This window comes from Xiphophorus couchianus, chromosome 7 (genome assembly GCF_001444195.1).
Source record: "Xiphophorus couchianus chromosome 7, X_couchianus-1.0, whole genome shotgun sequence".
Classification (NCBI taxonomy): domain Eukaryota; kingdom Metazoa; phylum Chordata; class Actinopteri; order Cyprinodontiformes; family Poeciliidae; genus Xiphophorus; species Xiphophorus couchianus.
The window spans coordinates 1,701,566-1,721,723 of NC_040234.1; the positions used below are offsets into that span (position 1 = coordinate 1,701,566).

General features: G+C 41.8%; 1 protein-coding gene across 3 annotated transcripts in view; it reads left to right on the plus strand.

Moving 5' to 3' along the window:
* Nucleotides 1-893: 893 nt before the first annotated feature.
* Nucleotides 894-20,158, plus strand: part of kalrna (kalirin RhoGEF kinase a) — an 88,619-nt gene continuing 69,354 nt past the window's right edge. For all 3 annotated transcript variants that reach the window (XR_003596278.1, XM_028023686.1, XM_028023687.1), the window contains exons 1-23: nt 894-1,043; nt 1,151-1,320; nt 3,093-3,267; nt 3,964-4,210; nt 4,686-4,852; nt 8,013-8,132; nt 11,286-11,354; nt 11,469-11,618; nt 11,701-11,850; nt 13,469-13,583; nt 13,695-13,810; nt 14,971-15,093; nt 15,415-15,597; nt 15,681-15,802; nt 16,590-16,656; nt 16,736-16,845; nt 17,344-17,413; nt 17,506-17,595; nt 19,131-19,223; nt 19,324-19,435; nt 19,523-19,713; nt 19,812-19,913; nt 19,995-20,143. Coding sequence is in view for 2 of the 3 variants with exons in the window: in XM_028023686.1 (XP_027879487.1) it covers nt 1,011-1,043; nt 1,151-1,320; nt 3,093-3,267; nt 3,964-4,210; nt 4,686-4,852; nt 8,013-8,132; nt 11,286-11,354; nt 11,469-11,618; nt 11,701-11,850; nt 13,469-13,583; nt 13,695-13,810; nt 14,971-15,093; nt 15,415-15,597; nt 15,681-15,802; nt 16,590-16,656; nt 16,736-16,845; nt 17,344-17,413; nt 17,506-17,595; nt 19,131-19,223; nt 19,324-19,435; nt 19,523-19,713; nt 19,812-19,913; nt 19,995-20,143 (2,924 nt within the window). In the remaining variant the exon portion in view is untranslated. The remainder of the gene's footprint in view (nt 1,044-1,150; nt 1,321-3,092; nt 3,268-3,963; nt 4,211-4,685; nt 4,853-8,012; nt 8,133-11,285; nt 11,355-11,468; nt 11,619-11,700; nt 11,851-13,468; nt 13,584-13,694; nt 13,811-14,970; nt 15,094-15,414; nt 15,598-15,680; nt 15,803-16,589; nt 16,657-16,735; nt 16,846-17,343; nt 17,414-17,505; nt 17,596-19,130; nt 19,224-19,323; nt 19,436-19,522; nt 19,714-19,811; nt 19,914-19,994; nt 20,144-20,158) is intronic.

Consider the following 20,158-nt stretch of genomic DNA (forward strand, 5'->3'; position numbering starts at 1 on the left):
GTTTAGAGAGGCTAAATATTAAACTGTCTGCTGATTCTATGTCAGGGGTTAGCTTGACTGTTAGTCTGCATACTAGAGATATTGTGTTACCTAAAACTCACAATGAAATGCAACATGATATTGAGCTGACGAGAATGAGACGGGACGAGATATTAAAATTACTTTCAAGACAACTTGAACGGCTTTTGTTCTACAAAGCAATAGCTTTCTCAACAAACTTTCTTTTTCTGATTTCTTTTTATGTCTTCAGACCTTAGGACAGTTCTTCAACTATGCATGGTCTGCAAGACAACAGTTTATATTGATAGAGTGTGCTGTGGTTGTAAAGCACACAACTCTGGTATCAGTTGTGTAGCGATGCTTTCTGCCTCTTTCAGCATCTGGACAACTTACAATGCTTACCTATTGTGTGTGTGTCTTGACCTTCACTCTGTCACTATCTATCGTTCTCGTCTGGAACCAAAGTGCTGACGAACAAAAATGATTTAAGAGTAGTTGAAGCAACTTCTCCTACAACTTCATCAGCCAAAGACATGGTGACCACAACTCGCTGGTGCTCACGAGGTAGCAGCCACCTCAACGACAAAAACTGTAATGTTTTAATATCACAAAATCTTGTACGCTGAGATGTTGTTATACTTTCCTGCTTACTAATGGGACACCATCTGAAAAAAAGTTCTCAGGTTCCGGCTCATATTGCTTCATGTACACACACAAACCGATCGCCCCTGTCAGGCAGGAGAAGGTTTTCTCTAAAATGAAGGTCACATTGCAGTGTTGCAAATAAATATTGTTTTGTACCTGATGATGATGATGTTGATGGTGACGGTGGTCCTTTCTCCATCCTTCAGAACACATACACCAATGCAGACAAGCTGCTGGAGGCGGCCGAGCAGCTGGCACAGACAGGAGAATGTGACCCAGAGGAAATCTACAAGGCCGCCCGACACCTGGAGGTGCGGATCCAGGACTTTGTTCGGCGAGTGGAGCACAGGAAGCTGCTGCTCGACATGTCTGTCTCCTTCCACACACACACCAAGGAGGTGGGCCATGACCTGTAACCTCGGCTGATGATAGTTTTCTGTCACGCAGTGGTTTTGAGTGTGTGGAGGAACTGATGGTGTGTTTGCGTGTGCATGCCTGGATGCAGCTGTGGTCGTGGATGGAAGAGCTGCAGAAGCAGCTGCTGGAAGACGTGAGCTGTGACTCGGTGGACTCGGTTCAGACTCTGATTCAACAGTTTCAGCAGCAGCAGACGGCCACACTGGAGGCCACACTCAACGTGATCAAAGAGGGAGAAGAACTGATGCAGCAGCTCAGGTAACACACTGCAGTCTGAGAGGAGAGATGGTGACTGGAGGACACTCCGTATGATAGCAGACACACCACAGAGCTGTGGTTATGATACTATTACTTAGTATGCCATTAAAAAGTCAGATATATCATTTGTGTCACATAGGGTTATATTAATAAGACCCCAGTGGCACATAATAGTTTTCGTCTTGGTTTCTGTTTCTCAAAAAAAAGAAAAAGAGCTGAAATCATAAAGTAAAAAAAGTCAGAGTGAAAATATCAGTGTACTTTCCTTGCGTCACTAAATATATTTCCAGGTTGTTCAGTATTGATTCTTATCCCAGTTATCCCAGTTATTCTATTCCTGGAAAAAATCCTCATATATAAATTCACCACAAACTCATTTTGGAAAGAAGACCCAACAGATTGTCTTTGAGCAGATCAGGTTTGCTTGAAGCAGAAAACTTGAGGAAGAACATCTCAGATGCTTGTGCTCCTGTAACACATTATTTTGTTAACTATCTTGATTTTCTGCAAGCTTTTCTGAAAAAAAACATAAAACAAATTCTTGTTTTTATTGATGATCTGATTAAGCAGTTCAAACTTTTGTATGAGGAAATGGTTCACACTAAAAACGAGAAACTGCCTTGATATATTATTTTGTTACATAGCATCTATGCTATCCATACATAGCATAGATGATATTAGCATCAATATCATTATTATTATTGACGATATTGATGCTGTTATTGATGTTATTAGTTGTACTCTTACTTGTGGGAATATTGACAGGACTTCTGTCTTCATTCTTTTGCTTAATCTAAACATACAGTAACACAAAATAGATAACAGAAGTTGAAGTTGTCTTGGAAAAATCACAGCATGTGTTTTAGCAATTTTAAAAGCATGAGAGTCTAGAATCCAGAAACATCCAGTCTGAAAGAGACTGGCCTGTCAGTTCAGGTAGATGGTATTGTTTTGTTCCTGATGGTGTGGGTCAGTTTCCAGCAGATTAATTCTCTCTCCATCTCCAGATGATGGATTGATCAGAACTCTGGGAGATCTTCAAAGATTGGGATATTACTGTAGATCCAATCAGCTTTAAACTTCTCCACATCTCCATCCCTGAAATGTCTGCTGTGATGTTAATGTCCTCTAACAAACCCCTGCAACTTTTACAGAACAGCTGGATTCATGCTGAGTTTTAATGACACACTTATGGGTTTACTGGATTTTATGTTCGGGTAAAGAGAGGGAATACAAAAATGCTTCACTCTATCCAGATTTTTATTCGGTTAAAAAACTGAAAGCCACTTTTTGTTATCTGTGACATAAAAGACCCAGTAAAATACACTCAGGTTTGTGGTTGTAACATGACAAGAAAACGATCAAACAATAATAATCTGCACTAATGCTTTTGCAGATCACAGCATCTCTCCTGTCTGGTGTTAAATCCCAACATAATCAGAACAAGTATTCTTTTTTTTTTTTATAACCCCTCTAGGGGGTCTTTTTGTGGGCTCTAGAGTCCTTTTTCATGAAGTAGGTTGACAGGAAAGGGGGAAGAAGAGGGGGGAAGACATGTGGTAAACGTCGCCGGGTCCGGGAGTCGAACCCGCAACAGCCGCGTCGAGGACTTGAGGCCCCCAAACGTGGGCTGCGCCAACCCCTACGCCACCACGGCACTCCCCCAGAACAAGTATTCTAAGAGCTTCTCCATGATGGGATTCCAAAACAAGAAGCTTTGTGAATAGTTTTGTTCACAGCTCCTCACATTTCTTCTGTCCCCGTTTCCGTAGAGATGCAGCCATGTCAACCAGCAAGACGCCACACTGCAGTTCCATCGCGCACATTCAGGGGGTGCTGCAACAGCTGGATGAAGCCCAGGGCCAGATGGAGGAGCTGTTCCACGAGCGCAAAATCAAGCTGGACATTTTTCTGCAGCTGCGCATCTTTGAGCAGTACACACTAGAGGTGAAGGAAGGAGATTTAACAGCCTGGTTTAGTTAACCACCAGGAGCCTGCTGGGTGAACACAACTCATCAGTTCATATGTTAACATTAATTGAGTTCTTAAACTCGAGCTTACACGAGTCAGATGAAGCTTTCTTTTTCCCTCATTCATCATTCATCTGGTTTAGTTTAGAGATTTACCAATCCAATATTAATATCTGTTTCGGTCCCAATAGTGAAACAAATTCTAGATTGGTCATCAGTGACAATAAGGGCACATCTATTATTTGCGTGCTGAATGATGTCATGCTTTATTATTTATTTTACAGTATATTTAGAATTAATGATTGCACTTTGTGAACCATTTGAAAGAAGATTTGTTCCAGTTTATTTCTTACGTTTGACCAAGGTAGTCAACTGATTGTTTTTGGTAGTTATTATTTATTTTTAATTGGCTGTTATTCTCCTAATTGCACTGACTGAACAAATTAAAGTTGTTGGTTTTACACGTTTGACCAAGCCTGTGAAGCTATTGGTGTATTTCAGTGTTCTATTCTTGTGCAAAGTTATCAAATAAATGTGTAATTCAGTCTGTTTTTTGTATGGGATCAGTTTTAGCCTTTACTAAACGTCTGATATTTGTATTGGTTTCAGAAGTGAAAAAGTGGATCAGTGCGTCCCCATTTTATTTGGGCTGACTGACTGACTGTCCGTTTAGGTGACAGCAGAGTTGGACGCCTGGAACGAGGATCTGTCCCGTCAGATGAGCGACACCAACCGTTCAGGTGGCAGCAGCAGCAGCAGCGGCAGCAGCTCCTCCTCAGGCGGTGCAGAGGACATAAGCCTGGCAGAGCAGCGGCTGAAACGGCATGCAGAGAGGAAGACTGCTATGAACAACATGGCCTACGAAGTGATGCAGCAGGGTCAGGACCTCCACCAGTATATCATGGAGGTCCAAGCGTCAGGTAAAGCATGGACATGCTTTTTCATTAAAATCCGCACTATACACACTATAGTGAAGTCTCTGTAGTTAATTTAAGTTTGCAGCCAGTTGCTTATGGACATACATACTGTAGCTAGTAATACATAAGAGTTCACCGTTAGACTGCAGGTCCAAAAGCTGCAAAACAAGCTCCAGTCATCACACCTGCACCACCGCACTTATTAATAAGTATGAGAGGTTAGTGCTGATAGGCTGCGTTTTGTCTTTTCCAAAAACTGTGCTGCAGTTTACACAAATATTACTTTATTTTAGTTTGGTTTGCAAAAATCCACTTTAAGGTCACCTGGTTTAGTCAGAGCCAACTTGGCAAACTGCAGCTGAGCTACAAAGAGATTTCAGTTGCTATTCTGCCTTTCTCTTCTAGCTGTAGAAACAATACATTTGATCAGATCTCTTGCTGCTGTCGTCAGTCACCTCTGAATTTGTGTTTTGTTCAGGGATTGAGTTGACAGGAGAGAAGGACATGGACCTGGCCTCTCAGGTCCAGGAGCTGCTGGAGTTCCTCCACGAGAAGCAGCAGGAAGTCGACATCAGCACGCAGCATACACACACACGGCTGGAGCAGACCCTGCAGCTACGCCACCTACAGGCTGAGGTTAAACAGGTAAACACCTTTATTTTCTCCCTTCAGTTGGTGCGTACCAGCTGCTGACATTTTGCAGATCTGTGTTTACAATATCTGGGTTTTACTCTGATCCCAAGCCAGAGGGGACTAGAAAAGAAAATCCTAAAAAGGAAATAAAGCAGCGCTCCAGTGGAGAGAGTTGGGATGGATTTTGTTATTAGCTGAAAATCTCAGGCTAGTTCATGTTGGAAAAATGACAAGAACAACACCCCCCTCACCTCCCTCCCAGTACAGCTAATATGTTTCATGTGCAGATGGGAACATGCTGTGTGCAGACAGGAAGCTCGCTGCTGCTGCAGATGGAAGCAGCTGAATAATAGATGAGCTTTAAGTCAACAAGCTAATAATGCTCATCTGTGCTGCCTTCTTCTGATCTGGTCTGTAAAACCCTTCCAGGATTTATTGCAAAGTTCCAACTGGTCAGGCTTACAGTAGCTGAGGTCCAGCATGGCTCCTGATGAACACAAAGATCCAGACATCTCCGTGTCCTCACATGACCTCCCTGCAATCTGCACTGTGGGCTTCTGCAATCCTGCATAAAATAAAAAAAAATAAAAACCAGACTACGACGCTGTGATATTGTTTCATCACTCAGAGCTATGAGCATGCACGTATGGAGAAAATGTCACTATTTTTGGTGATCTTATTCAAGTGAGTTGGAGTCTCTCTGCACTAACTGAGTTCAGCAACATTTAAATGAGAGATTATGGATCATTTAGAGGAAGCTAACATTGTTATGAATACTTATGTAAATTATAGCCAGAGAATTAGCTTTGTATTCTCAAAGATATACAAAGCTAATTTGTAATGCTAATATAACATAATACAATCTACTGAAAACTGGTGGGAATTGTTTTGCTCTTCCAAAAAATAAACAATAACAAAAAGCAGGTGGGAGATGCCACAGAAGTGGACTAAACCCCCTCTTTCATTAAGACATGTCTGATAATGTTTCTGTTCAAGTAAATTGCCCGAACTCTATTTACAATTCATATTTTTATTTTTTAAATACAGATTTTAAAGACAACTAAAGAACATTTAAACAGATGCTTCACATACATATATGAATATACAACTTCTTTCATTTACAGTTACATAATCTTGCTGCAGTCAGGTTTCTGTGAGACAGAATAAATCAATCTGATTACCACAGATCAAGTCATTAACTAGCAAAGCAGTTGAGGAGAGAGATCTGATGTTCAATACACTACATGTAATTGTTTTGTTTTCTGTTCAGAAAGAGCCATGTTTATCTTTTAGAGCTCCTCATGACATGTTCTTCAAAAGAGAGTAAATCAAAGAAGGTGGCTTTGGTTGAATGGATTAAAGACCAAAACCTCTTTCTATCAGTGAGAGCATTGAAGATGGAACCTGGTTGGATTTTCCAGCAGGACAAAGATCCCAAACAAACCGCTCAGGCAACGAAGAAGTGGCTCTGTAAAAAGCATTTCAAAGTCCTGGAGTGGCTTGGCCAGTCTCCAGATCTAAACCCCGTAGAAAATCTGTGGAGGGAGTTGAAAGTCTGTGTTGCCCAGCAACAGCCCTAAAACATCACTGCTAGAGGAGATCTGCATGGAGGAATGGCCCAACATACCAGTAACAGTGTGTGTCAACCTTGTGAAGACTTACAGGATACATTTGACCTCTGTTATTACCAAGAAAGAATATATAGAGAAGTATTGAGATGAGCTGTTGTTATCTCAGTGGGTGTGTCGCTGAGTGGATAAAATCTGTTTGAAACGCGGATGGTTGGTGGTGACACGTTTCCTGGGGTTCTGGAACTTGTTTCCTATATACCAAAACTCAGTTGGGCTGACGTCCCGACCGCACAGGTTCTACTGTAGGACTGCTAAGTGGGGAATCTGTTCTGGTGGGCCCCACACCGGCTAAGGAGCCCAGGCCATCTGATGGTTTTTCAACAGCGCAGAGACGGGCTAATAACAATAACAAATAAGACTAATAAGAAGATAGTACAGAGTATTTTATAGAAATCTTCATTTATTTTTGCAGTCTGTAGCATCACTTCTTGGTCGGAGACACTATGATGATCTGGTTCCTCCAGTTAGATGCTGTTATTAAAGGCTTGATGAGTGCTTTGTTAGGCTGGGCCCCAGAGTTCTCTGGTAATGGAAAAATATTTGTCTTCTGCTGTGTTTGTGGCTGGAGAAAAACAAATATAACAAAAAATAAGAGCCTCAAACACTGTAGGAGACTGCACTGGATCATACACTCACCCTCTGCTTTACTAAATCAGGACTAGGTGTTTGTGTTTTACTCACATTGGCCACAAGAGGGTGGATGTAAGAATTTCAATGTCATGTCAAAACATTTGAACTCTGAATAGAATTCAAACATTTTCTCCCAGGTGGATTGAAATATGTGTATGCTTCATAAAGAGAGAACATTTGTACTCATCAGTTTTTCAGTTTTCTGTCCAGAGCAGTCAGCTTGTTTCATCCAGTCAATACAGTCTATAATAATTCTCATTTCTAATTACCAAAAAAGGTGACTTGCTAATGAGTCATAACAGGATGGAGCAGGAGACGGAGAGACAGATCAGGACTTTATCTTCAGCAAAGAGCTCTGTTTAGTTTAGGCAATGTTCAATGCTGGAAAATACTGTAACACAGTGTTTCCCAACCCTGGTCCTCAAAGCACACTGACCTGCATGTTTTAGATGGTCCCCTGCTTCAACACACCCCATTCAGATGACTGCAATTCAGCAAAACACTGTTAATCAGCCATCATTTGAAATCATGTGTGCTGAAGCAGGAGAATGCCTGGAGGACCAGGGCTGAAAAACTCTGTAGCATGTTGTAACATGCTGTACTTTAAGTCTAGACTAAAAACCTACCTGTTGGGGGTTATTTTGTGAAACATAATGAATTAAGCATTTAATGACGACACTTGACTAAATGTAATGTTTCAGTTGTTGATTCTATGTTGCATGACTTTGTGTTTTTGTATTTTTATCATGTAAAGCACTTTGAAATGCCTTGTTGCTGAAATGTGCTATACAAGTCAAATTTGATTGATTGATTGATTGATTGATTGATTGATTGATTAACATGCTGTAACTTGATGTAGCATAGTGTGACATGATGTAAAATGCTGTCGCTTTGTCTTCATGGCCCCACAGGTACTGGGTTGGATCCGTAACGGTGAGTCCATGTTGAATGCCAGCATGGTGAACGCCAGCTCTCTGTCTGAAGCCGAACAGCTGCAAAGGGAGCATGAACAGTTCCAGATGGCTATAGAGGTACACACACACACGCACACACACAGATCCTAATTACAGTTGCTCAAAGCGGGTCCATTCTCTTTGGGCAGTAATTATTTCAATGTGTATTGGACTGAATAGTAGCAGATGAGGCACACACATCTCTGGTTGCTCTGTTTGTGGGGAACCTTCCTGATCACAATAGATTCTTTATTCTCTTCTTCTTTCATTTCCTAACTGAACATCTGATCTGAACCTTAACCAATAACTAGCTCACACTCTCAGAGGGAATGTCGCCTCTTAGTGCAGGATCAGTCGTCCTGTCCCCTTTGCAGTAGATATAGGAAAACAACCATACATGCACACTTTGTGATTTATGTTTGAACCAGGCTTGCCTCAATAATTATTTTATTCTGCATTGATCTTGAGGAATAACAGATGCTCAGTCTCTCTCACACACATATACACATGCCCACATACCCCCAAACGTGCATGCACACATGGACCATTCATATCCAAACCATTATGTGTTGAAGAACCAAGATGTGTGTCTGTAAGCAATCAGAGAGATAACAGTCCTTTGGTCTTTCACACAAACACACATACAGATGCAATATATTTCTATGATTGTAAAAATGTTTGTTCTTCAGTTTTTTACACTTCAGTGATTCAGATCAACAAACATTGATGTGAAATATTCTAACTTCACACAAAGATAACTTGCGTAAAACAAGATGCACTTTTCAAATTTTGGTTATCCAAACTAGCCATAGCTCTGCAGGAAGTAAGAAATTGCCCTTCCTTTACAGAAATCACAAATGAGCTGAGATTAACCACAATGTTTAGACAGCTGTGTTCAATTTCCATAGCCACACCAAAGCTAAATTACTTCCAGACCTTAAGAGTGAAGAAATTATCTAAATAAAACTTTTCTGACAACATGAAGTAGATGAAGGAAAAGAGCTCAAAAGACAACACATCTGAAAAAAATTCAAAAACAGATTAGAAGCAGTCAGATCATCCTTTTACTCAATGTTCTACGCATGTTTACAGTGGACTCCACAGCCACCCAAACAGCTAAAACCCACGAATACTTGAGAGCCTTTTAAAAACACTTACAGCTGCCTGTTTTAATAGTTCAAACAACATATACTCATAATACTCATAATGGAAGCTGTCTTGACACTAACTTCTATGGTCATCTTTATCTCTGTTCCTGGGGCTTGAGCCAATCAGCCCAAAGGAAAAGAAATCCCTGCTAAGCTGGTTTGCTAACAGCCAATAGAGTGTCAGCTAGCTGGTATTTCAACTTCCCAGCTCTTTTCAGATATTTTAGCAAAACATCTACGAATATGCAAGTTTTCCACAGAAATCTTTGAGATACGTACCACAGTAAAAGTAGTCAGACTAGGGGGTTGAATACAACCCACTGATGTAACTCCCCCTGACCCCATGACCAATCATTAGTGGATGTAATAAACCTGCAACTAACAGCAGAGGCATGGCTTCATCCTCCAGTATTTGTTATCTGAAAGAAATCTGTTGATCAGCTGAATCTGATGACATTAATAACAGGCTGAGGACAGTGTGAAACTACTTTGTTGATGTTTAAAGCCCTGAATCCATGTGGACAGTGCAGGAGAATAATAACACAGAGCTCAGCCCTGGGCACATCCCCTATGTCTCAGTTGGAAGCCATTCTTCTGAAGGTCACAGCTGTGACTGACTATTATTAAGATTTATGTGATGATCTGTGTATGAAGTTTTCTGATGACTCAGCGGTTGTCGGGTGTATAGGGGATGGAGGGGAGGGGGAGTACAGGACACTGGTGGACAGCTTTGTGGAATGGTCTGACCAGAATCACCTGAGGCTCAACATTAGTAAGACGGTAAGAGATGGTGATTGACTTCAGAAGGAAGAAGATACCTTCACGGCCACTAAAGATCAAAGGGGAAGTGGTGGAGGAGGTGGAGGATTACAAATACGTGGAAGTTGTAATCGGCAACAGGCTGGACTGGGCATCTAACACTGACGCTGTGTGCAAGAAGGGGATGAGCAGACTCTATTTTTTAAGGAAGCTGAGATCCTTCAATGTGTGCAGCAAGATGTTGGAGACCTTTTATCACAGTGTTGTTGACGGTGCCATCTTCTTTGCTGCTGTGTGTTGGGGAAGCAGCATCAGAGCCAGCGACTCTAATAGACCAGACAAAATCATCAGGAAAGCTGGCTCTGTACTGGGACTAAGGCTGGAGTCCCTGGAAACTGTGGTGGAGAGGAGGACACTGAAGAAGGTTCTGTCTATTATGGACAATAAACAGCACCCTCTCCACCACATAGTGGACAGACAGCGGAGCACCTTCTCACATAGGCTGCTCCAGCTCCGCTGTCGTAGGGACAGATACAGGAAATCCTTCCTGCCACATGTCATCTCACTATACAATAAAAGCTAAATCATTGTTCTGCACTAATCAGTCCAATTTCGCACAACTGCACTGTGGCACACTGCTGTACATATATTTACATATACATACTGTATCTGCATTTTTTGAATCTTTGCAAGGACTGCTCTAAGCTGCTTTTTATATTAACAGCATTTTATATTTTATTTTTATTTTATTTTGTCTACAATTGCTACTCAGTGGTGGTTGTTGTGTGTCTTGTCTCTATGCTGCTGTAACTGTGAAATAATTTCCCTGCTGGGATGAATAAAGTAATTCTATTCTATTCTATTCTATGATCTGAAACATTTTTGTTGACAAATTCTTTTTTAAAGCCCCTTATTTGTGTTTATCATCAGAGCCATTGAAGCTGTGCATTCTCCATCAAAATGATGTAATACAACCGGCTAATTACTTAGTACATTAATGCAAACTCACCACGGGGACACAGGTCCTGAACCGAAACAGTAACATCCCACATATTCTCCAGTAATTAAAGGTTTATAAAATGAAATGAAGCACACAGTTTTTCATGTTGTTTGGGATATTCTTAAACTCACCACCATCTGTATGAAAACATGGATTTAGTTTTTAGTCCTGGAGAATCCTTCAACAGCAATGGAAAATATTTAGAGGTTTTATTCTCAGTCCATGATGTTTGATGTAAACCATAATTATTATGTGATTAAAATGCTTATGATGTGTACGAAGGTGCATTGCAACCTCACTGAGAGTAGATCTTCTCTCCTCCAGTCTCTCTTTCATGCCACCTCCCTCCAAAAGACTCATCAGAGTGCGCTGCAGGTGCAGCAGAAAGCTGAGGTTGGTCCATTATTAGGAAAAGTGTGAGGAAGTGAGAGGAAGTGGTGCCATCTTTAATACATGATGCATAATTTTAAGTGATGAGTTCCAAAGGTTTTTTTCCTTCCATCCCAGATGATGCTGCAGGCAGGTCACTATGATCCTGAGGCGATCCGAAGCTGTGCCGAGAAGGTGGCTGTCCACTGGCAGCAGCTGATGCTGAAGATGGAGGACCGCCTGAAGCTGGTCAATGCCTCCGTGGCCTTCTACAAAACATCAGAACAGGTGAGCTGCAGACCTTCACACACTCACACAGCATGTGTGTTCTTCCAGTGCCGTTTCAAACTGCTGCTCTGGATCCCTGCAGGTGTGCAGTGTGCTGGAGAGCCTTGAGCAGGAGTACCGGCGGGACGAAGACTGGTGTGGCAGCCATGAAAAACTTGGGAGTTCAGTAGAGAGTGAGCATCTGCTGCCCCTGATCAGCAAACACCTGGAGCAGAAGGAAGCCTTCCTGAAGGTGAAGAACACATCAGGCTGCTCAACCACTGCAGCTTCTAGAGATACAGTTGATACCAAATATTTACATACACAGAATAAAAAGACACACACATTTATCTCTGACTCTCTGGAGTTAAATCAGACCAAAGTTTCCTTGTTAGTTAGAATGACAAAAAAAAAATTCTATTTGCTAAATTCCAAAAAATGTAGGGAGATTTTATTGTAACTTTCTTCAAATTCATGTGGTCAGTATCAGAGATAACAGTCTTTTAAACTATATGACTTGGGTCAAACCATTTGGAGTTCCTTCCACAAACTTCTGACATGTTAAATGACACATCTGATTTTATTGGACTATAGGTGTATTTTAAGACCACATCTGAAACACACTGCTTTTTTGTTTGACACATTTTGAAGGTCAGAAAATATTAGCCAAGATATCAGGAAGAGAATCGTGCAGTTGCAAAGTTTGGTTTACCAATTCTAGAAGGTGCCATATTCATCTGTTAACACAATCATACACAAATATAGACATGATGGTAACGTCCAATCATCACACCGCTCAGGAAGGAGACAGGTTCTGTATGCCAGAGATGAAGATCTTTTGGTCCACAAAATGCAGATGGACCTGACAACAAAAGCCAAAAATGTTGTGAGGATTGTGAGGATGCTGACTGAAGCTGGTATCATCCATGAACATAAAAAAGGCCAGATTGCAGTTTGATCTTTGTCACTGTGCATCTGGATACAGGGACAAAGATCTTAATAAAGCTCAAAGATCTTTATTTTTGGACACATATCCTGTGGTCTGATGAAACTATAGTGTAACAATTTGGCCATAATTACCGACTCTACATTTGGAAATAAAAACGGTGATGGTTGTGCCATCCAAACTGTCATGTATGGTAGTGGCAGCATCATGTTATCAGGCTGTTTTGATGCAGATGGAATCATAAAGCACATGGGACCATGAGGAAAGAACATGATGTGGAAATATTGAAGCAACATCTAAAGACATAAGCCAGAAAGTTAAAGCTTGGGCACAGATTGACAATAATGCTAAGTTTACAGCCAGAGTGGTTACAAAGTGGCTTAAGGCCAACAAAGTCAATGTTTTGGTGTGGCCATCACACAGCCCCAATCTCAGTCCTATGGAGAAATTGTGGGTAGATTTGAAAAGGCGTGTGTGAGAGAGGCAGCGTACAAACTGACCCAGTTCCACCAGCTCTGTCAGGGGGAATGGACCAGAACTCCAGCAAACTACTGTGAGAAGGTTTGTGGAAGGAAATGCAAAAGGTCTGACACTAGTCAAACATTAGTCAAACATTTTAAAAGACAATTATCACTGATACTGACCAAGTAGATGTAAACTACTGAATTCTAGGAATGTCACAAAAAAATGTAAGAAAAAAAATGTTTTCTGGAATTTAGCAAATATAAACAATTTTGGTTATTCTTACTAAGCTAAAACAAGAAACATTTGATCTCATTTAACTTTCGACAGTGAGAATTAAATGTGTTTGTATCTTTTTATTTAGTGGATGTAAATTCCTGGTTTCAAGTGTGTATCCCTGAGTTCCTCCTGCAGAGGTTCTGGTCCAGAATGAATCCTGTGGATATTTACTGGTGTGTTTCAGGCGTGCACACTGGCTCGGAGGAATGCTGAGGTCTTCCTCAAATACATCCACAGAAACAATGTGAGCACACCGGGAGCTGCAGGCCATGCTAGAGGACCTGAACAGCAGGTCAAAGGTGAGCTCTGCTGTGGTGCCTCTGCTGGTGGAACGGCAGAAGACACCTCTCTTCTTTCAAGTAAGACTTAGAGTGTTGAGATTTGCCATAGTCAGTGTGTTTTTTGTGCAGCCATTCTCAATGAGCTGCTGCAGAGGGAAAACCGGGTTCTGCACTTCTGGACGTTGAAGAAACGAAGGCTGGACCAGTGTCAGCAATACCTGGTGTTTGAACGGAGCGCTAAACAGGTCAGAACTTCTGCATTTGGGTTCTTCTTTAGGAAAAAAAAAAAAAGAAAGTTCTGAAGTGAGCATATTTACTCAGTTAGGAAAATACCCCATTCTGCGGAAGAATTCTGGCCCGATTCTGGGTTCCCCCACTGCTCACAGTTTGTATCTCCTGGGCTTATAGGAAAACTGTTAGTTTTTCAAAAACATATTTAAGGTCTGAGCTTGCAGAAAAAGAGAGATGTTTGATCATTGCTCTCTGGGGACCGTTTCTTTCTCATGCTCTCTTCACTTTAACATTTCTAGAATTAAGCTCTGTGGACTGAGACAGCTATAAAAGAAGGTCTGATGAATCATTTCTGAGTTGGTTTGTTATGTTTAGAAAAACTGTCCTGCTGAAACACCCAATGATGACAAATAGCATTCTGCTAGTAAATGTTTGTACTGCAAATAACTCGTGATGCCAGTTCACTCTGTTCAGACTCCTGGGATCTATGGAAGAGAACTGGCTCACAGCATGACAGATCCTCCACCGTGCCTAACAGTGGGTCTGAGGAGCCTTCCTTCATGTCATAATTTGTTTCGCCTGCCAAAAAGCTGAATCTGACCAACACACACAGTCACAGTTAAAATCCACATTTAAATTAGGGCTGGTAGGACAGAGAAACGTCATATTACGACACAGGAACACATGGTCGCCACTGAGACAAAGTGACACTGTTTGCTGTTGTTCATTAACAGAGTTTTAAATCAACAGCCAGTGATTAAAAAATTGTGCTTCCGTGTCAGGTCATATTTATACCCCAGGGAAACAAAAAGGTTTAAATGAGTTCTCCCTGGAATAATAGGAGAAATAAAAGGAGTGAATTATAAATTCTGCAGTTGCATTCATTTAAAATGTATTATTTGAGGCACCAATAGTTATGCCACTTGGGATTTTATTAAAAGTAAATTATACGGATGCACCAATAAATCGACCAGATTTCCTTAATTTTTGGAGATGGGTGATCTTACATGTGAAGCTGATCTTATCTACCTCAACAAAGGTGTAAAAATCAGCCACTGTGCTGTGTTGCTGTGCTGAGAGGTTTGACTGACGGATCCACCACCAGGTCATCGCTGCACTGTAAAAAAGCCGATTTAGTTCAGGCTTCATGCTGTGCTTGTCTGTTTGCTCCCAGGCTCTGGACTGGATCCAGGAGACAGGAGATGTTTACCTCGCTACACACACATCACCTGGGGACAGCAGTGAGGAAACCCAGCAGCTGCTCAACAACTACCATCACTTCAAACTTTCTGCTAAGGTAAACACTGTACTTCACAGGAAGGAAAAATACAAGAAGACTTCCCTTTCACAAAACATTCAAAACATGTGAGCTGATTCTGGTTTTGAGTTCATGACATGTGATTTGAGACATTTCTGGTCCCAAATAAACATATAAGATGCTGTAAAGCTTGTAATCCCACTCTGTAAACCTCCAAATAAAAGGTTCAAGTCCAGGTTGGGCATCAACTGCTTCACAGCAGCAATGCGACTGGTGCCAAACTTGGACTCAATGTGCACGTTTAGTTACACTCGCCAGAATGTTTGTGAGTGTAACTGAGTGTGTCCCTTCAACCCTCAGCAAACCAAGGAAAAGGTGAAGCTTCTGATCCAGCTGGCAGACAACCTGGTGGAGAAAGGCCACGCCCACGTGTCGGAGCTGAAGCGCTGGGTCAGCACAGTGGACCGCAGGTACCGAGACTTCTCCCTTCGCATGGCGAAATACCAGGAGAGCCTGGAGAGGAGCCTGGGCATCAGCTCTGAGGTGAGTGATCAGACAGCTGCTCATGTTTCACAGAGAAGGATTGAAAATGGCTTCAGGTACTGAGAAAATGTTTCCATGTGCAGGACAACAAGGACCTGGAGCTGGACATCATGCCTGCGAGTTTGACCAACGACCCTGAGGTCAAACTCCGCGATCCAAACCACGAGGTCGATGAGGAGAAGAGAAAGTCTGCCAGGAAGAAAGAGTGAGTTCAGTTCTCTACTTTTAATCATCTGTTCATTCACAGATAAACAGATGATTCCTCCTGAGTTGGCCTTTTAGTGATCCACTTCCTGTCTTACCATGAACTGATTCAGTCCCAGCACCTTGAAAAGTTTTCATTGCCTTTAACATTTTTCACATTCTGCCACATCAAAGCTACAAATTTCACTCTGTTTTGGAGATTGAAATAAAAGATAAATGATACATGTTTTAAAAGCAGTTTACAAATAAATAAAAGAAATAACTGAAGAAGTGCTCTCTTCTTTTTTAAAGCTCTCTGTTCTCTCATCCTCATAGTGAGGGGGCTCCTCATGGTCTCTCCTTCTTATCACTTCTTAGTTTATGTGATGACAAGGATTTGGATTTAAATGTGGTAAAAACTAGGAAAATTATAATTCAGAATATCAGAACAAAACCAAGCAAAATTCCAGCTCATACATGGTGAATACGTAGAACTAGTTGACCAATTTGACAATTTAGGAACAGCGATTAACAAAATGTAGATAAAAACACAGAATCAGTTGTTAGAGTTAACAGAGGATTTGACTTCTTTATAGAAAATCTGTTTCTCCTCTTTTCTGGCCAAACAATCCTTCTGTGTTGTGTTGATCTATTACATATAGTCACAATACATGGAAAACTGGTTGCAAAGTGAAAGAATGTAAAAACGTTCAGGGATGTGAATACTTTTGCGAGGGACTGTATTAAAGCATGTGCACTCTGATGCTGCATCTGTTGTTGGCGGGATGTTGATCTCATGTCTGCCTCAGGTTCATCATGGCGGAGCTGCTGCAGACGGAGAAGGCCTACGTCAGGGATCTCCAGGAGTGTCTAGAAGTGAGGAGAAGTGTTAGTTTTTCCTTCTTGGTGCTTACCTGTTGCCATCAATCTGCTGCCTCACCTCTGTGTGTGACAGACCTACCTGAGGGAAATGACCAGCAGTGAAGAGGAGATTCCTCCAGGCATCGCCAACAAGGAGCAGATTATTTTTGGCAACATGCAGGAGATCTACGACTTCCACAACAAGTAAGTCCTGAGCAGCATCTGTGCAGAGCAGCTAGATGTGGGTCTTCAGAATCAAAGTTTTATCTCTGATAGCACATAACTTACCAAGAGCTTCAGGCTTTGGACTTCAGAGGGTTTTTTGAGATAAAAAGTTTTCTGTTCCCTTCCTTTTATGCTCTAAAAACTTCATGGGTATCTTCTTCTTCTTCTTCTTCTTTTCCAATGAACCTTTGAGATTTGATTTCACAGACAGTTCAAGAACTCGCCTCGCTGCCTGGTGGAAGTTTTCTGATTCTTATGCTTCTGTACAACATCCGGAAACTTCTGTTGTTCCTGGACGGAATTTTGTTCTGTCTTTTCTGCTCCATTTAGACTTTAGAAAGAGATCTAAGCTCAGATCAATCAACAAACTTTTGCACTACAGAGCTTAAACACAGCATAACATCAGTTTTTTGTCGAAGATCTTTGACATGTTGCAGTGTCAGTGGTGTGAAATGGCTGATCTTTGTTCTGTTCCAGTATTTTCCTGAAGGAGCTGGTGAACTATGAGCAGCTGCCGGAGGATGTGGGCCACTGCTTCGTCACCTGGGTGAGACTCCAGTCTTCAGGCCTGACATCTGCCACCAGTATTTGTCTCGGTTTTAAGCTCTGCCTCATTATTGAAACTGTCCCTTTTTTCAGGCTGATAAGTTCCACATCTATGTGGACTACTGCAAGAACAAACCCGACTCCAGTCAGCTTATCCTGGAGCATGCTGGCAGCTTCTTTGATGTGAGTAAAACCTGGAATAACATTCCAACTCATCCTTGAGTTAAATTTGAAATTTGTCAACTGATCCAGATTAATCCGCTGTTGATATGGTTTGATCGCTTATGATGTTCATTGGACGATTCCAAAGTTCTGGCTCTTGACCTGGTACCATCCTGTCAGTGCTCAGCCCAGTCTGTACTGTTTACAATCACAGTTTTTGGTGTTCTCTTTTTAGGTTTTTGTCTACCTTCATTTTGGTGGGCTTGTTTCATGGTGTACTCTGCTGGTCAGAAGTTCACATATACCTGGGCATGAATGACATATTAGTTTTTGGATTGGATTTTGGGATGGATCGTTTTCAGAGTAATTTGATGACATAACAAACAACTTCAGTTAATTTTAAAAGCAGAAATTCCCCCCAGAAGTTTACATTTAGATCAGACAGGTACAACATTCTCCATACAGCCCCATTAATATTTCTGTTAATGCTCATTGAAAAACTGCTGAGACATCACACACATTTTGCAGACGTTAACAAAAAAATAAATAAATGAAAAGCACAATCCTGTTTAGATATTTAAAACAGAATGTTGACCTGCTTTTATCTTTTTTGATTCCAAACTCAGCTTTGGTTTAAGTATGGACTCATTCACCTGTTGGAACATCCAAATGTGACCCAAATGTTCACTCAAACTTGCGACAGACTGGCGACCTGTCCAGGGTGACCCCGCCTCTCGCCCAGAACGTTCGCTAGAGATAGGCACCAGCATCCCTCCTGACCCCTCTAGGGACAAAGTGTTCTTAAACTAATACCGCAGATACTGGCATTAATAACTGGCAAGCTACACTGTTGCACCAATTTGTTTTTTTGTTTTTTATTATTATGACTTGGCTAAATTAAAAAGGCACAACAAAGATAATTTTTATATCATCCAAAGTTTAACTCATGAGGTGTCAGTCAGATTAGTCATGCCAGTGTGCATGAAGGCAAACAAAACAGAATAAAAACAGAAGCGGCATCATACCTGCAGAGGCCAGTAGAGAGAAGGTGAATATTTTTGCTCATCTAGAAACAGGTGAAGTTCAGTCAGGCTGGGTGGAGAACATCAGGCACCAGCAAGTCTGTCCAGAGATTCCAATTGGATTTAGATCTAGACTTTGGCTACTCCATTTTAACACCTAAATATGCTTTGATTTGAACCCTTATATTTTAGCCATATCTATGTGTTTTTGTTTTTGGTGCTGCTGGAAGTTGAACCTTCAACTCAGTCTTGTTTGTTCTCTAACAAACCTCTGAGGCGAGAAACAAAACCAAACTTTTCAGTTGTTTGTCCATCCATGCATCTGTTTCCTTCCACCTCATAATTGTTCTCTGTTTGGTCTCGGTTAGTCAGATAACATTCCACTAAAAGGCACCTAAGTTTGAAAAGTACCAGAGGTAACTATGTTTTAACTAGACATCACAACATTGTGTCAACTTTAGTTCATTCAGACATAGTAGTGTGAAGGAAAACCGTTTTGTAAAACTATTTATGATACTTTGTGTGCATAAACAGGACATTCAGCAGAGACGTGCCCTGGCAAACACACTCAACTCCTACCTCATCAAACCAGTCCAGAGGATCACAAAGTACCAACTTCTGTTAAAGGTACCTGCAGCAGCTGCAGCACAGCCTCACATATTCATAGCTGACACAGACAGACAGCAGAAATGCTCTTCTGTTCACTCGTACCATCCTGTTCCTGCAGGAGCTGCTGTCTTGCTGTGAAGAGGGTAAAGGAGAGATCAAAGACGGCTTGGAGGTGATGCTCAGTGTTCCTAAGAGAGCCAATGACGCCATGCACTTAGCCATGCTGGAGGGTAAGGCTGCTTACGCTCTGTTACTGAGCAGCTTCACAGTAGCTTATTTGATCTGGCAGTCAGGCTCTGCCTCTGCCTCTGCCGCAGGCTTTGAGGAGAACCTGGAGGTTCAGGGTGAGCTGATCCTGCAGGACAGCTTCCAGGTTTGGGACCCGCGCGCACTGATCCGGAAGGGCCGGGACCGACACCTCTTCCTGTTCGAGTTCTCATTGGTCTTCAGCAAAGAGATCAAAGACTCAGCAGGAAGAACCAAGTACCAATACAAGAACAGACTACTGGTGAGCAAGGAGTGCAGTTCTATGTTGGACCTGCAGGGGTCACTCTTCCACTATTGATTGATTTGTTCACTCCTCGCTTGTTTCTGTCTTGTTTGCAGACAGCAGAGCTCGGGGTAACCGAGCACATAGAGGGCGACCCGTGTAAATTTGCCCTGTGGGCAGGAAGAACCCCGTCTTCTGATAATAAAACTGTGCTAAAAGTAGGTCAAAATCATTTTAACACCGTAACGCTTTGAGGCATCATCATGCACCGATTAAAACGGAAAACATGTCTCCTCCAGGCATCCAGCATGGAAGCCAAACAGGAATGGATAAAAAACATCCGTGAGGTGATCCAAGAGAGAATGACTCACCTGAAGGGGGCGCTGAAGGAGCCTCTTCATCTGCCTAAAGCACCTGCACTTACTAAGCCCAGGAACTTCACTAAAAGGTCGGCCAGCAGCTT